The following is an 18,814-nucleotide window of genomic DNA, read 5'->3' on the forward strand; positions in this document are numbered from 1 at the left end:
AACTTAAGTTCCTTTTCTCTTCTCTTTGATTGGCATCACCCCCTTCCCACTAGGCTGTCCTCTGGCTAGATCCCTTTCTAGACAACCAGAGTCTTGCTATCTTTCACCGATCACCATTGGTCCTAAGGTAAGCACGTGCAAACCCTTGCCCTGCAAACTCGGAAGAGCCGTCATTCCCCCTGCAGCCCTGCATCTTTTCTCAGCTGCTCTACCGCTGCAGCTAGACAGACATGCTTCACTGCCCTGTCTCTGTGTCCTTTAAACTCCTGGGGACAAACCCTCTGAGTACTTTTCAGAAAATTCCTCTTATATGGGGCTTTCCTTTCAAGTACCTCTTCCAAAGAAATCCTTACTCTCCAGTCTCACTTATCCTTATTCTTCAGGCTTCTCCTTTGATGAGTTACCAGACCAGTTTTTGTGTGAGACTTTGAAGAAAATATTTTCTGAAGTATTTTATCAATGCCTATCTTTAAAAAAATGAAATTTTAGACTGTTTATGAGCGATCGAGACAAGAAATTTCTCCCACCCCATGATCAAATACCCTATCACCATGACTTAGTCATGATCTTTTTTCTTACTTCTTTCACTTCTTAAATGCTTTCTATCAGTTCCTCAAGTCTTCTCAAGACCTCCAGGCCATCAGCCTCCTTCTGATTTTATCCCCGTAGCCCATTTTTAAACTGTGACTTGACATTGTAATGGACACTTTTAGAAAACATTACAGCCCTCTATTATAATTCCCCAGCTTTCTCTGGTTCTTTTTTAAACTATGACTTAATTGTTTTTTTGAGGAAGATTAGCTCTGAGCTAACATCCACCACCAACCCTCCTGTTTTTGCTGAAGAAGATTGGCTCTGAGCTAACGTCTGTGCCCATCTTCCTCTACTTTATATGTGGGGCGCCTGGCCTGATAAGTGGTGGGTAGGTCAGTGCCTGCGATCCAAACCGGTGAACCCCGGACCGCTAAAGCAGAGCACGTGAACTTAACTGCTGTGCCACTGGGCCAGCCCCTGACTTGACATTTTAATATACACTTCTAAAAAACATTAGAGCCCTCTATTATAATTCCTTAACTTTCTCTGGATCCTTTGTATTGATTCATCTCAACTGTTTCTTTTCTGGCCAGAAATAACTGGTGGGATTTATGGACTGAGGTTCACTACAGATTCACGCCTCCGTTAAACCGAGCCTCATTGGGATCTTTTGTGAATTCTTTATCAGATTTCTTCTAGCAGTTATTTCAAATCTTTGCCATATATCTCAAGTTTCAGTTTTATTTCCAGCACCCTCATTTTTTCAAGATGGCTGTGTCTCTTACTTCACTGAGGAAAAGGGGCCATATGTTCATTTTATCTCCTCTCAACCTTAGAAATAGTCTTTGTTACTTTCCCCATTTCAATCTTTGTTCCTTTCCCTACCTCAATCTCTTATTTCCTGTCTCAGAAGAAAAAAAAAAAATGTCACTTACTTTTGTTCTTTATTCCGCAACTCTCCTTTCTCTTCAGAATCTAAGTTTCTGTTTTCATTAAGCCATCCTACAAACTTTTTGCAAATCACTTTTTTTGAAAGATCGCTTTTCACATGTCCTTGCAGGTTAGAAAACTCAAGGAAGTAGCTCTCTGTTGTCCATACTATAGGGCAGAAGTCAGAATTTTATCCCTGACTTGCAAGGCCATCTATAATCTGTCACTATGCTGATATTCCAGATAGCTCTCTCTCTGTCTTCCTCTCTCTCCCCCTCCCTCCCTTCTTCCTTATCTCTTTTACAAATATCATCAAAGTGTTTTGTTTGTTTTTTATTAATTGAATGTCCATCTTAAGTCCTACTTTTCTACACAATCCTTAGGACTAGACTAAATTGCTTTTGCATTTCTTTGCTAGACTGTTCATTTGGCATTTTGTAAATGTTTCTTTGTGTTGTTATTCATCTTTTTACATCTAGGTCGTTTTTAGGCTAGATTGCAAACTCTTATGGCAGAGAATATTTCTCTCATACTTCTTTCAAGACAAGGAGCCTTAATGTGACACGTAATTTTTTCTAAGATACGTTTAAAATTGCTCCTGGTAGCTCTTCACTACTAGCTTGTTTCTAGAAGTTGTTATTGAAATTATTTTTTGAACTTTTATTTCGCTGAATGTCAGTGGCAGTGGTGCAGGTTCTAGTTTTTGCCTTAGGTGCCCAAGGCTATTTGTTGAAACAACAAACGACGTCTGAAAAATAAATTTCTGCCAGTCATGACCCAAATATGCAGAAAAGACTGAAAGTAAGAAACAAGAAAATATCTACTCAGCAAGTTTAAAATATTCTTTCTTAGAATAGTTTCTGTTCCTGTCTAGTTCACTCAGCATTTCTGTTAGCATTTAAGAGTACCTGTTGACTATAGTAGATTTCTTTGGAATAGAGATATAGTTTTAAGTTAAAAAGAAACTATTTCTTCCAGAATGAAGAACACTGGGGTTATCTAAGAGTGTAAAACTAATCTGAAAGAAAATGTCTGTCTTTTTTTTTTTTTTTTTGCTGAGGGAAATTCACCCTGAGCTAACATCCCTTGTCAATCTTGCTCTTTTTTTTTTTTTTTACTTTTTTTGCTTGAGGAAGATTAGCCCTGAGCTAACATCTGTACCAGTCTTCCTCTACTTTGTATGTGGGACAACCCCACAGCATGGCTAGTGAGTGGAGTAGGTCTGTGTCCAGGATCCGAACCCGAAAACCCGGGCTGCTGAAGCAGAGCACTTGGAATCCCAACCTCTTGGCCACGGGGCTGGGCCCAAGTTCCTATTTTTTGTACATAAAATTTGAAAAGAAACAGTGACTCTTTTATTTATACAAGTATTTCCTTTCTCTTGATGGCCCTACCAATAGTACCCTCATTTTACTGAATAAAAATCTGTATAGTATTCAAAAAAGTAAGCCACATACTCTGCTAGGTGCTTAAGATATGCTAAGGTAATCAGACATGACTCTTTCCCTTAGAAAACTTGTGTTCTAGTAGGCATGTATGCATATAATTATAAGATTTAAAGTGTTAATATAAGATTTAAAGTGTTAAATGCCATTAGAAGGTGCAGATAAGCTACTGTGGGAATTGAGAGACAAAGAACATTTCTTTCAGCTTTAAAAATCAAAAAGAGATTGTGGATAATATGTCATTTCAATGGAATTATAAAAACTTAAGTAGCGTTTTATAGGAATGTAAGTCAGGATAGGCTAGGTTATATAGCACACAAAAAAAGTCCCAAATTTTTAGTGGATTAAAACCGTTGATTTCTCATGCAAGTAACATGTCAATACAGATTGGCAGAGCAACTCTGCACATCATAGTTATTTGGAAACCCAAGCTGATGACGGTTTTATTTCAACATGTGGTCCAAGGCAGTGTAGCAGGAAATACGTCAAATTGCAAAATGGCTTTAAAAATCATATCTGGAAATGACACATATCACTGCAGCTCGTATACCAAATTATGTAGTTAAATCTAACTTTCAGAAGCAGGGAAGTACAATGCTACCATGTGCTGCCGTACTTCAAAGGCCTCTCTGGTATTTGAAGCAGCATAGGGGAATCCTCAGGGAGAAAGAGTATGTGTACAATTTGTATGGGGGAAACTGCTTAATAGTTTGGAAAGTAGGAATTGTACTAATAATAGTTGCTAATGTGTTTTGAAGTTTTTTTCCTTTTGCTTTTATTAATAGACTTCTTTTTGAGCAGTTTTAGGTTTACAGAAAACTTGAGTGGAAAGTACAGAGTTCCCATACCTCTTATTCCTGCTCCTACTGCCACCAGTTTCCCCTGTTATTAACATCTTTCATTAGTGTGGTACATTTGTTACAATTGATGAGTCAGTATTGATACATTATTATTAACTAAAGGCCATAATTTACATTAGGATTCACTCTTTGTGTTGTATATTCTATGGGTTTTGAAACATGTATGATGACATGTATCCACCCTTACAGTATCATACAGAATAGTTTCACTGCCCTAAAAACTCCACGTGCTCCACTTATTCACCCCTTTCTCCCTCCCCCTAAACTCTTGGCAACCATAGATCTTTTGACTGTCTCCACGGTTTGCCTTTTCCAGAAGGTCAAATAGTGGAATCATACAGTGTGTATGGATTTCCACAGTTGATTTCTCATTGACCTATTGAAGATGAGAGAGAAAGAGTATGTATACAATTAGTTTGTTGCGTGTGTGCAACAATCTTAGTTGTTTCCCAGTTTTGGCAGTTATGAATAAAGCTGCTATAAACATGCAGGTACAGGTTTTTATGTGGACATAAATGAGTTTTCAACTCATTTGGGTAAAAAGAAGGAGGATGTTTTGTAAGAAGCTGCCCAACTGTCTTCCAAAATGACTGTACCATTTTGTATTCCCACTAGCAATGAATGAGAGTTCTAGTTACTCCACATCCTTGTCAGCATTTAGTGTTGTCAGTGTTTTGGATTTTAGCAATTCTGATAGATGTGTAGTGGTATGTCATTATTTTTTTAATTTGCAGTTCCCATATGACACATGTTGAGCATCTTTTCATATACTTATTTTCCATCTATGTATCTTCTGTGGTGAACTGTCTCTTCAGATCTTTTGCCTATTTCTTAATTTCGTTGTTTTCTTATTGTTGATTTTTAAGAGTTCTTGCTATATTTTGTATGCCAATCCTTTATCAGATAATGTGTTTTGCAAATGTTTTCTCCCATACTGTAGCTTGTCATTTCATTCTCTGAATAGTGTCGTTTGCAGAGCAAAAGTTTTTTAATTTTAATGAAGTCCGACCTAGTTTTTTTCTCATATAGTATTGTGCTTTTGGTGTTGTATCTAATAAATTGTCATCAAACCCATGGTCACTTATATCTTCTCCTGTTGTTATCTTCTGGGAGTTTTATAGTTATACATTTTACATTTAGGTCTATGATCCATTTTGAGTTAATCTTTGTGAAAAGTGTAAGGTCTGTGTGTAGATTCTTTTTTTCACCTGTTTGTTCAAGTGTTCCAGTGCCATTTGTTAATATTCAAAAGTCAGTTGCTTTCTTATATACCAGCAGTGAACATTTGGAATTTGAAATAAAAAACAATACCATTTTTATTAGCACCAAAAAAAATTAAATACTTAAGTATAAATCTAACAAAATATGTCCAAGATCTATATGAGGAAAACTACAGAACTCTAATGAAAGAAACCAAGATGAATGGAGAAATATTCCATGTACATAGATAGGAAGAATCAATACTGTCAAGATGACAGTTCTTCCCAACTGGAGCTATAGATTCAGTGTAATCCCAATCAGAATCCCAGAAAGTTATTTTGTGGGTGTAGACAAACTGATCTAAAGTTTATACGGAAAGAAGAATAGCTAACACACTTTGGAAGAAGAATGAGATTGAAGGACTGACATCTGACTTCGACTTACTATAAAGCTACAGTAATCAAGACAGCGTAGTATTGGCAAAAGAATAGACATATAGATCAATGGAACAGAATAAACAGCCCAGAAATAGACCCATATATACAGAGTCAACTGATCTTCGGCGAAGGAGCAAAGGCAGTTCGGTGGAGAAAGTATAGTCTTTTCAGCTAATATGGGTTTTTTGAGGAAGATTAGCCCTGAGCTAACATCCACCGCCAATCCTCCTCTTTTTGCTGAGGAAGATTGGCCGTGAGCTAACATCTGTGCCCATCGTCCTCTGTTTTATGTGTGGGACACCTGCCACAGCTTGGCTTGATAAGCAGTGCCTAGGTCCGCACCCAGGATCTGAGCCAGTGAAACCCGGGCTGCCAAAGCAGAGCGTGAACTTGACCACTATGCCACCGGGCTAGCCCCTAATATGTTTTTCATGTAAAGTGATTGGGAGGGTAGATTGAGATCATATTGTAAAGGATTGTAAATATTATGTCATGAATTTGTAGCCACTGAAATTCTGTTTGGAGCCCTTTAGAAGATGTTAGGGATCCAGAGGAGGAGATATCATTTTTAGACCAGTGATTTGCAAACTTTTTCAAGAAGAGATTTATTCTGTCTAGTTTGTTATATATAACTTAAAGATTTCATGGAATAAAAGCATGCTGATAATTTTTATTCTTTTCTCTTTAGATTAAGAAATGTTAATCAATCTCCACTAAATTGATTTCACTACCACTTATAGGGTTAAATAATTCGAAAAATATTGATCTAGTCAAAGTGCTTAGTTTTACACATAAGGAAAGTAAGACTGAGAGAAGTAACCTCAGGTTGATCTCAGGGTTACCCAACTAGTTAATGGCAGAGCTGTGAGCAGGGTGGTGCTAGTTAGTGATCTTTCTACAGTCATTTATTAATCTATCATTGATCACTTCATAAATTATTGTATATTGTCATTAAATCTGTTCAGTGATTAAAGAATTTAATGCTAAAAATAGATGTCTAAAATCACTTTGCAAAAACATGAATAAACTCAAACTATAGAAGGATACACAGTGAATGATTAGATAGAGCAAACTATAGTCCTTTAAATAAACTTTGTCATAAGACTGAAAGCATTCTTGCAGTTTGTGTGTGTTGTATAAGTACTTTCAGATAAATGTGCTGATTTCTTTGTCTGCTGGCAATGACCTCTTTCTTCATTTGATATACTCTTCTAAGGCCTCTGAACTTGACTTGATTCCCTCTCTTATCAATATCCGTCTTTACTTCTGGTACAGTGTTTCCTGAGAAATTAGTCTCTCAGATGGGCTGAGTTTCCCTGTACTCCTAGTCCAACAGTCTCCTTCGAGAATGCAGACTCAGAGTCAAATGGTCCAGGTAACTGTGTAAACATGGACAAGTGACTTAATCTCTCTGTGCCTCATTTCCTCATTTTAAAATGGAAACCGTAATAAATAATACCTGCTCGGAGCTTTTCTATGTGTGTATGGCTATTTTATCTCTGTTTTAGAGTCTGGTAACACTGACAATGAGCCTGACTAGTACCTACTTCACTTTTCTATTTAGTTGCACATCCACAGGAGAAAGAAATGAAATGGTTTTCACTAAGATAAAGATGAAATGTATGTTTATATCTAGTATTTCTGCAACACTGAGAATAGCACACCCATTGTGTTTTTATTTTTTCCTTTGAGGATCATTTAAAATTATTTTCATAGAATGTTCACTTTATAATTTTTTAAATACTCTTTGAAAAATTAAGTTTAATCAAGTGTTAATTTTTTCTATATTTTTCACAGTAAAGAAATGTCTGTTTTTTTTCATTGAAACTCCAGCTTTGTTAGGGAGCAACAATTTCCTCCATTGGTAATGTTAAATTTAACTTTAGTTTTCTATTCATTGCTGCGGTTATGTTTCCAGAGCCTGCTGTAAGAGATAAACCCATTGCAAATGAAGACAGCATTCATTTCCTTCCACCTCAGGCCACACAGAATTGATTGAGGTAATAAAATGACAGCACCTTGTAATATACTGAAGGCTCTTTAATTTGAAAACCAGTTCTAACCTGATTCAGAGCTTGTTTAAAGCTAATTTATAGCTTGCATAATTTTCAGCTGGCCGACCAAGGTAAAGAATGACATGTGAAAACTGATAAAGAATTAACTTATGATACATTCAGACCTGTCTTGTTAAAGTCAGCTGGTATTAAAAAACAGAGGTATTGGGGGAGAATAGCAGAAAACATAATTGGTAAGCTTTTGCTTCACGTAAGTAACATTGTTGATGACAGTTTAAATTTCCCATCGTCTTATTTCAAACCTGGCTTCTTGTCCTTTCTTTGTCAAATCAGTTTTACTGGTATTTCCTGTATTTAAAGTCCTTCATTGTTCGTCACATATTAAGGTCAGCATGAGGCTGGGTACAGTTAGCAGTTGTGACTTCCACAGTGTCAAATCTGTTGTGTGCCATGGTGTTACAGTGCTGCTGCTAAGTAGTTCCGTCTGTCAGCATTTTAATTATAAATAATCTTTTTTCCAGATGTAAGCTGGAAAGAGTTAGAGCTCTTCATTTCTATTTGGGCTGAAATATCAGTCAGTATTAGGCTTTTTGCCTTTGTGGGCTGTTTTTATCTCTTTATTCTAGCATGTTTATTTATTTGTGACCCATAAATAATACAGCTACCATAGTAAATTATTCTGTGGTATGAATGAAGCCAGATTTTCAGAAATTTCATGTCAGCATTCACAAGTAAAAAATAGATTACATTTCCTCTTTTATGTTTAAATCTTTTGCATGGTTATTACTTTTTCCCTTAAAAAAAAAAAAGACAGTGGAGAATGGGCATATCTTTGTCATATTCTGTTATAACTATAGAACTTTCAGAAGTGCATTTACCATTCTTAACCGTGAGTATCACACTAAGTACATTCCAAATATTTTGGATATCCAAGCTAAAAAAAGTCAATAAACAAATATATTTAACTGTAAAGTTAGATATATGAGACTGAGAAATTCTGTGGTTTCTTCAGTGAAACTTGCCTAGATATCTAGATACGTATTAAGATGAAGATTGTGGTTAATCTAATTAAGATGTCTGTAGTAAATATGGCCATAATTATTTACTTTTTTGAAAATTATAAAGCAGTGCATGCTTATTACAGAATAACATATTAAGATGAAAATAAAAATTATTCAGAGAATAACCACTGCTAACAGTTTATTTTTTTCTATGTATATTTTTTAAGATCTTAATATTATAGGATGTATGCCATGCATTCTCAGTGGGGGGAGTATTGCTCCAAGGGGGCAAAAGTTTATTACCAAGATTAATTGGTTTATGACTCTCCACAGCTAAACCTTTTTTGATAAAATCTTATTCTTAGTATTTAATTTCTCTCAGGTTTTCTTTGGTATCACACAAGTAGTAATGACATTGAGATCATGGAAAATACACAACATATATATGTGATCAGTGCTACAAAACAATGACAAATAATAGGTGGTTGTGATCAGACGACTTTTGATTAATTGCTTGATCATGAAGTTATTTCACATGAGATAACTGTGTGTACCTGCTGGCTGCCATTGGCTGTCTTGTGGATGTTGTTTATGCTTGATCTTCAGTGCTTTTGTCTAAAACTTAGACTTTAAGAATTAAATAAAAATAGATTATTTAGCAGCTCGTCATTTTCTCTTATGAAGCAAAAGTTAAAGTTCAGGCGCTGGCCCTGTGGTGTAGTGGTTAAGTTTGGTGCGCTCTGCTTCAGCAGCCCAGGTTTACAGGTTCAAATCCCAACTGTGGACCTACACCACTCCTCTGCCGTGCTGTGGTGGCAACCCACATGTAAAGTGGAGGAAGACTGGCAAGGATGTTCACTCAGGGCTAATCTTCCTCAAGCAAAAAAAAGTTAAAGTTCACTAAAAATGATTTTTAAGATTTATTTAATTTTTTTCAGTTACTTTTGCTGGAAACATAATAGTTTGACTTGTTAAGACTTGATTTTACATTGTTATATGTTTATGTAAATTATAATTTGTATATGTAACTTGACATTGTAATTTATGTAAATTACAGATTACTCAGCAAATGTAGTTTCAATTAAATTACATATTAATAGCTTTTAATTTTTAACTTGAAATTATATTTAGTCATTCATAACCTTATATCAAATAAAAAGAGTTAAGCTTTGTGCTTACTCTTTTTATGTATAAAGTACAGCTATACATATAGCATATAAACAGGTATACTGTATATCTGTGGCATTAAAATTTCATGGGGAGGAGGCTAGGGAAAAAATTTCTAAAAATACTCTTTGGGAGATACTAATAAAAAACACAGTTGACAAACACTGGCATAAACAACTTTTATCCTGCTTTTTCCCCTGATATTACATAATAACCATTAAAAATTACTTTTAAGTAAAGCCAGTTTGGGGCCCTGTACACAGTGAGTGTAAATTAAGTACGTAGTGAGAGTGAATTAAGAAGTAAACAGTAGATTCACTTGTGTTACCAGCATCGGTCGTTATAATCAATTTCATTTGAGATGATAATCCATAAACGCTAGTAATCCACAAATACTGGTAAAGTACTAGACCACTTTGTGATTGTTGGAGACAGAGAATTGTAAATATCAATTTAGAGATTGACATATCAATCTCATTAAATCTAAGTCTTAACAGGATTCCTTTGTAACATTTTTTATGTATTACTGTTTGAGGTCTGTCAGATGATCTGACCTTTGGATTTACTATGGTCCTTCCAGTTTGTATGTATATTTTCCTTTCTCTTACGTAATTCTAGGGTGTGATTTATCTTTCCACTCTTGCACAAACATTAACGTCTATATGCTGCCCACTATTGCGCTATGAAGATTCAAAACTAAGTAAAACAGAATTCTTCCTCTAAGTAACTCTATCTCATTAGGAAGATAGGCATGTAAATTGAAAAACCGAGGGCTTAGTACTCCTTTGAAAATTCTGGGTATATAAGACTGTAGAAATAGGGAAATAAGCCGTTCTTTTATGGAGCCAAGTAAGCACATATTTGACAGAATGAAGTACAACAATAACAAATAATATTTTATTGTATAAATCATATATATTAGACTATATTCTAAGTAATATTTTAATTTCTAAAACATCTCACTTGTGTATAATTTTTGCTATTTCCATTAATTATCTTAGGAGAAAAAAGATTGTGAGACAGGTACTCTAAGAGTGGGAATAGGATATTTTTTATTGTTTTCCTTATTATTTTTATAGCTTAAAGACTTCTATTTTGTATATTCAGCTCCATTTTTATTTGGTTCACTATCACTAAAATTTAAACTCCTTGACTTGAATCATATAATATAAAAACTTTATTTTTAGAAGTTGTACTCCTTTTTAAGTCAATTTGGAGCCCCTGTAACAAGTAATTTTGGAACCCAAGTAATCTAACCAAACACAAACATATAGTTGTTAGATTTTTCCTGTTTTTATAGATAGGGGAAAATGTTGTTTTTAGAATAAATCTTTTATTTTTCCCCTGTACGTGTTTTAAAAAATCTAATAAAAGCAAAGGCCTTGGAGATATTCTTATTACAGAAATCTCAGGGAGTAGAGATGTCTGCAATAAGTGGTGGTGGTGTTTTTATATTCACAATATTTATATATATATGAAAAATTTGGTTTTACAGCAGAAAGTTTTTACAGAAGATATGTTTTTCCAGTCCCACTGGAATTGACAGTAGAAAGCAGTTAGTTATGAGTAATTTAAAGCAAAATTTGTCCCTAGCACAGAACTGATGTATTGAAAAATTTACAGATTTGTTAACAAGAGATGTATTAAGAAAAAATGTTTAAGTAATTTGTATTGTTTCTGTTATTAAAAATTAGGCATTTTTCTGTATTTAACCTTTTAGAGTCACTTATTATTTCAGTGTGTACTCATGGAAACTGGTCAGTATGTGACATAGTGTCATTTGCGTTCTACAGGAGGATTAATTTTATAAGTTCTGCTCTCTGTTTGAGTAACCTTTATATATTGACCTAGGAAAGAGCATAATCAAGTTAACCTAATTAAGGTAACTAATTCTCGTACTCATGAATTTTATATTGAGAGGAAATTAAAGACAAATGTATAGGGAGCTGGCCTGGTGGCGCAGCGGTTAAGTGCACACGTTTCGCTTTGGCAGCCCAGGGTTCGCCGATTCGGATCCCGGGTGCGGACATGGCACAGCTTAGCAAGCCATGCTGTGGTAGGCGTCCCACATATAAAGTAGAGGAAGATGGGCACTGATGTGAGCTCACGGTCAGTCTTCCTCAGCAAAAAGAGGAGGATTGGCAGCAGATTTTGGCTGGGCTAATCTTCCTCAAAAAAAGAGACATATATCATCAGCCTTTGGTTTGAAATCAAATTTAAAGGATTTTGCAAAGTTGTATTATGTTTAAATGAAGAGTGTACCTATTTTATACTAACCCTAAAGTATAGGTAATTTAAAATGTTAAAGGCAAATATCTGGAGTTTGCCAAGCTTTTAGCTTTGTTTCTGAAAGAAATGAAAAATAAACTAGAAAAAGTGAAAAATACGACAAGTAACTTTTGGTACCTTTTATGTATACAAAAGGTATAAGGAATGTTTCTGGAATTGCTGAAAATTGAGTAAAATTTTCCATAGGATGTGACTTAATGTACTATTCCTGATAAGGTACTAATGCCTCATTGTGATCAGTAAGTCCGTATAATAATGGCATTGACTTCTGGATTCCTTTCTGAGTGTAGGGATGACCTGAGCTATAAGGCCCGTTATTTGGGGCAGTGGCTTTCAGAGGTGTAACTGGGGAGGCCAGCCCCTTGGCCGAGTGGTTAAGTTCGCGTGCTCAGCTTCGGCAGCCCAAGGTTTCTCTGGTTGGGATCCCGGGCGCGGACATGGCACCGCTCATTGGGCCATGCTGAGGCAGCATCCCACATGCCAGAAATAGAAGGACCCACAACTAAAAATACACAACTAGGTACCGGGGAACTTTGGGGAGAAAAAGGAAAAATAAAATCTTAAAAAACAAAAAGAAAAAGTCTGACTGGGACCCACAATTTCCTACACATTCCTGCATACCATCCTACACACATCCCTATGTACTCCCTACACACATTCCTACACGTGATTCTATGCATAGCTCTGTACACCAATTTCTCAGATGCCTACATGCACCTCTATATATATCCCTACAGGTGATCCTACACGCAACTCTGCACTTAGCCCTACGTGCACCTCCACATCTTTATAAGGCCCTACTGCACACACGCCCTGTACACACACATCCACTACACTAAAACAAAACTTACCCTTCTTGTTCTTACTGTATGTGATGAATCCTATTTTGTCTTTTTCTATTAAATTTCACCTTTAAAACAAATATCATTTGCAACTCACTAAACCCACATTTTCTCTAGACTAGGGCATGCTTACTGTTGTAGTGCATCCTGCCTGATATATAGGTCTGTATATTTTTGCTAGATGTCTAGGCATATGAACACAGATACAGAAGCAAATATAGATAATCTGGGAGGAAGTAATATTTTGCTTGCATTCTAAATTTTGTGTAGGGTTTTTGCAAGTTTTTGTGATATAATCTTTCATTATTTAGCAATGATAAGCTATAAATTTATAAATTTCTTTTTTTCTCACCATACAATAGACAAACTCTAAGAATATCCTATGTAAAACATATTTAAAGAAACTGGAAGTTCAAGCAAAGAGGTTCAAGTGATAAGATTTGAAAGAAGTTCATATAATAGGATTGAAATTTCTATACTTTATGGTATAATGAAGGGCTTCATGCAAGTAGAATGGCGGTAGGTTGCAAATTTTGGCATTATCTGAAATTGTTCCCAACTACTTACTGACATTGAGAAATGTTTAATTCCTGGGAAAGGTCTTTGATATACAGTTCGTCTTATCATGTAAGTGTCAAGAAATCAATACTGGTTTCTGTTATGTTTATTATCTGTGAGGTACCTCTTTTCGTATATGTCTATTTCTGTGAAATTGAAATAAATGAAGTATGCCCTTGGAGCATTAGGTTTGTAGTCAGACAGACTTGGATTTGAACTAAGCTCCACTTCATAGTTTTGCCACTCTGGGCAACTTCCTTAACCTTTCTGAGTTTCAATTTCCTCGTCAGTACAGTAAAGATAATGCTTTGTAGGCAAGTTCTGAAGATCAGAGAGTAGCATACGTTGAATTCATTGCACAATTCCTGGCCCATTAAATAGTCTGTAAATGGTAGCCCATATCATCGTGATTATTATTATAGTTATTATTAATATTGTTGCTAATCTCATGTTATGTTTATCCCAGTTTGTGAGCAAAGCCAAGCTATTTTGTTGCATGTATGTTTGATTTTTCGTAACCCACAGGATAAGAGATGCCTAAATACTTAAGTAGCTCTCTTTATATAATTGTTACTGTCAAAAAAGATTGTTTGAGAAAAAAAGTATCATGTATAAATTTGATTATGGACTCTTTTTTCCTCACTTATCCTGTGGTTTCTGGATTAATATGGAATTATAGCACAATACTATTTCACAGTTTTTCAACAGAAGATTATATGAATACTGTATTTTCTAAGTACCTGTGTTTGATTCAGGCTTTTAGTGTCAAGTTTCATCTAACATTAAATTGTTACTAGTAACAGAGGTCAGTAGGTACTGCAGATGTGCTCAGACCTGCCTGAACAAGTAATGTCTGCCTTAAAAAGTTAGTTTGTTAGAATCATAAAGCATTGACCCAGGGAGAGAATTGATTCCCCAAGGTCATTTGAGGGAAATACCAGTTCCACCTTGAGTTTTATTCATAATAGTATACTTTTTGTTCATTTAGAATAATTGGAATCTTAGAAATTAAATCTGGAAGTGACTTTATAGAGCAACTGGTCAACCTCTCTTAGACCTCCTTTCCCTCAAGGTTTTCTCTGTAGTTAAGCAGTCTGGAGTTCCAGAAGATTTGTGAGTGAGTTGTCGAAGACCCATAATAAGTAGCAGGGCCCACATAACAACTTTGACTTTCTGTCTCCAAGTCCCTTGGTCTTCGTCCTGTGTAGTACTGATGTCCAGTGCTCATTTATGTACATTTGTGGTTAAGTCTCTTACAGTACCTATACAATTTCCAAATATTGTATAATTTCCATGATTGTCTAATTGGGCTTATTGTTTGGCATATGTAGAAAAAATAAAAAATATTTTCTTAGATTTTTATATAAAATAAATTACTTAAAAATTTTCCTTGCCTTCTGTTATATAGTAGTCTAAGTTTCATCAAGAGCATAATTTGATACATGGTTCTGAAAAAGAAGTTTAATCTATGTACAGGTTTTATTCTTTGAAATTCTCAGCTTCATCTTGTATCAGTGTAGTATGTGAATTTCTGATTATAGGTATTTTTGTGTTTCACTTTTTAAACCTATTCAAATTTTAATTTGAAATTGTTTCTACCACCTGTAAGTTTTTATACTTACATTACCTTATTAGTGACATTGCTGTTCATGCTTGATGCTTCCTTCTCCTTACCATGTAGTCTCCCAAAATTTAAAAATACTGCTTCATGAAAGAAAAAAAGTACTAGCGTACTTTCCTCAAATTATCAGACTATTATTTATATCAGACTGTCAAAATTATTTGCCTATAATATTTTAGATGGCTACCTTTTGAATATCTAGGTATCAGAAATAACAAAGTAAAAGGAATAATTACTTAGATAGCTTCACTGGTTATTATTTTTACATTAGGATTTCTTAGACATGTTTTTTTGGTTTGTTTTGCTGCTACCGATGCTTCTCAATTAAAGTAATAGTTTCACTGAATTTTCTCCAAACTGTGCTATAGACAACAATGTTAAATTTATTATCGATGCAAAATCATGAACCACAAACACATCCCAGACGCATAAAATTACAGATTTCTTATTTTCTCAGTAACCTTAGGGATCCTCAAATTTAAAGCTGATAAAAATACTTGATACCCTTTTCTGTTCTTATAGTGATACACATAGCAATTATTCAGCGCTCCATAATGGATCATTTTTATCTACATCTTGTGTCTGTTCTGTTTATATAGAATAATTATTTATGTTTTCTCATTTTTCTGAACTAAGAGATACAGATAAAATAGGTTTGAAGTATCAGCCATAATTTATTGCTTGAAAAGAAAGGCCTTATACTGATATTGTATGGAAGAGAAAACTATCTAAATCATTTCAGCAGCAAGCTTATAACCAAGATAACATCAGCATTTTCCTTCTTGAAAATGTATCTTTTGTATATTAAAAGTAAGGAAGCAGTATTTTATTAAAAATAGTATGAGAAGTTTAACCTATCATCATCATCACAAACCTAGCTTAAAGAAGATCCTGTTGTGTTTGATAGGGTAAAAATAATGGTAAGATTTGTTTTAGTCCCTTGTTCACTATACAAGATCATCAAAAAACTCCTAAAATGCAAAAAGAAATAGGTGAAATAGTTCGTATGTTAATAGTTTATAGTTTTCTCCTTTAGGTTCTCAAAAACAAATTATTATCCTATATGAATATACAGCGATAAAACATTAATGACTTAATGGCTAGTTGGCTAATGTCTTAAAAGTTATCAGTTTGAAACATCTAGAATTTTCTTTTCTGCTCACATACAAAATGTGGCCGTGTAATTTAGTACTGCTTGCTTTTTTTTGTGGTCAAGTATTTGCCTAGGGTAGGAACAAGCTATACACCATTTGATCCACATTACCTAAAAATTAGAAATATAAAAGGTTTTAGTTACGTTAGAAATATTGGACGTGCTTTGGGAATCCGGATTTACGTTTCTTGACTTTGTCTTTATATTGCCTTTCCAACAATGAAGAACAAAATTTTACTGAACTATGGTCTATATACTAAACTATGCCCTTAAATAATTTTTTGAAGATGGTATACTCCAGTAATTTGTAACTAGATAAGATATATAAACTTCGTTTAGCATAAATGTTTTTTATAAATAACCATGCAGTATTACTTTTTTTCATATTGCTGTTTATCCATGGTATATTCAGTAAGGAATTAAGTGGCAGATTACTTTTACAGCTGCATTTTTAAATGTATTAATTATTTTGTTCTCATTATGCAAGTAATACATATTCATTATAGATCATTTGGAAAATGCAGAAAAATGGGTAAAGAAAACAAAAGTCGTAACCTACCTGTCACAGATTACTACTGTTAGCGTATTGGTGTATTCCTTTCTAGCCTTTCTTCCTGCCCTCATTTAACAAATATTTTTTGAGCATCTTATAAGCCTAAGGCCCAGTAATAGTTGCTGGGAGTGTGGTGGTGTCCACAGCAGGATATAACCCCGGTCCTCTTGATGCTTATAGTCTATCAGAGAATGTAAACAAATGAGATGAAAGCTACAGAAGAGCTCAAGGTACTGTTAAAACCGGTAGCAGAGGAACTAACCTGGTTTGATGGGTCTCAGTAAATATTCTTAATATTTTTAGAATGTGGTAGGAATCTTCCTATGATTCCAGTATTATTATAGGCATATGGTCTCACTTGCTATCTTTCTCTCTCTCTCATATTTTTAAAATTCCGTTGGCTATTTCAGTGAGGATCTAGAAGGAAAAACAATTCTTGTGTGCATATAACCTTCATATCTGAAATATTCACTTTATTTTAAAAACCACTATGCTATTATTATCACTGCTGTAATCTTCAATCAACTGAAAATGGGCAAATCTTCAAAATGTCTATTAGGCAATTACTTCATTAAGGGCAGAAAAGAATTTAGCATTTCCAAATTCTTTTTATGATAATATGAAGTTGCTGATTCACTTGTTATAGTTTATGGAAGTATTTTATTTTATCGAGTTTTAACACTACTGTTGTCCTAAAACAATTAGTACAGTTTCACAGCAATTTTGTAATAATAATTTTATATGAATATAATTAATTTTAATCAAACTATTTAAAAACCTATTTTTCTAATCAAATAATATTTGCTTTGTTTTCACCATCACTAAATATGCTAATGAATGTGAAAAGTAATGTATTATAGATATATGTAATAGTACCATAATCTTATTTCATTAAAGTAGTAAATTAACAATGTCATATAATGCTAGGCCTTTTAATTTTTTCTGTCTCACTTCTATTTTTATTCTATTCTATGTGTTATACATTACCATATTTTAAACTTGTTGTATTAGTATTAAAAAATAATCTAAGGAAAATATGAAAGCATATTTCTTATTCAAAAAATTTCTTAAAAACAGTGGCAAATAAGCTCTTGAATGTCTTAAGCCTAAATTCTTCGCCATGAATTATTATTAACTATATTAAGTTAATTCTATTATTATATTAAAAAGTTTCATTAGAAAATCTAGGCTTATGACAGTATGCTTTATGGCATAGTTTCTAGTGCTTTACAATCAAAATATGAGAATTCCTACAATAGAATGTTAATTTACATATTACAGAATTACATTTTGAAAGCAAGTAATTTGGGTATGATCTAAGACTTTATTTGTGAAGCTAATACCAGAGGAATATAGGATAAAAATATCTTAGTTCCTTCAAGAAGAATCTCCTTGTTTCTTTAATATTTCCTTTGACAAACATGTTTTACTCTCTGCTAGTTTTTCAGACTCTAAGCTTGTCCTCCTCCCTTCTCCAGTTATTGCCCATTTCTGTATTACAGCAAAACTTCTAAACGGTTGTCTATACTCAGTACTTCCATTTTCTCTTTCTCCTCTAAAATTAGAAATGTTTATAAAATATAAGTGAAAGAGTACAAAATATTACATACTTCCTGATTACAGGCACGTAGAGATAATTCTTAGAACACTAAATTGAAGTTGGGAAGATCATTCTGATTTGACTCTTTATGGTTGGAGATATAAAGCACTTTTTTTAAAAAAGCCTTTGTAGAACCCTGCTATGTGTGAAAGCTTTCCTTTCATATGTACATTCAGCTCCATATCATCATTTCCATCATAACTAGGACATGTACACAAACCTAAAAGGAGATGCTGACACATGTTCTATTTACAGTAAATGCAGCAGACTCACTCTTTGTGCAAATCAATGCTGCAGCTGTTTTTTGCTTTTTGGTTTTTTTTCAAATTGAAAGTCTCAGAAACCGGGGTAGAGAATGTGTCATATATTGTTTTTGGGGAAGGATATTTTTATGCTGCAGGAAAGGTTTCATTAATATAGGAGATATAAAATATAATGCTTAACAGAAAGCCCAGAAATAGTATTATCAGCAGCCCAGGCTATCAGGAGTAATTTTACCACGATTCCTTTGGTCTTTCCATTATAGTTCAGAGAACGCTGCTATATCCCCAGTCATTACATCCATGTTCCTGAAATTAAAGAGGAAGGATGAAGTGCAAAATGGCACAT

General features: G+C 34.2%; 1 protein-coding gene across 5 annotated transcripts in view; it reads left to right on the top strand.

Moving 5' to 3' along the window:
* PHF14 (PHD finger protein 14) overlaps positions 1–18,814 on the top strand; it is a 200,625-nt gene that overhangs the window by 146,228 nt on the left and 35,583 nt on the right. The window contains exon 18 of one of the 5 annotated variants that reach the window (XM_046670113.1): positions 7,325–7,351. The exons of the other annotated variants lie outside the window; for them this stretch is intronic. Within the exon in view, the coding sequence (XP_046526069.1) occupies positions 7,325–7,336 (12 nt within the window). The 3' untranslated portion in view covers positions 7,337–7,351. Of the gene's footprint in view, positions 1–7,324; positions 7,352–18,814 lie in introns of those variants that run through there. 5 annotated transcript variants of the gene reach the window in all.

Source organism: Equus quagga, chromosome 8 (assembly GCF_021613505.1).
Source record: "Equus quagga isolate Etosha38 chromosome 8, UCLA_HA_Equagga_1.0, whole genome shotgun sequence".
Classification (NCBI taxonomy): Eukaryota; Metazoa; Chordata; class Mammalia; order Perissodactyla; family Equidae; genus Equus; species Equus quagga.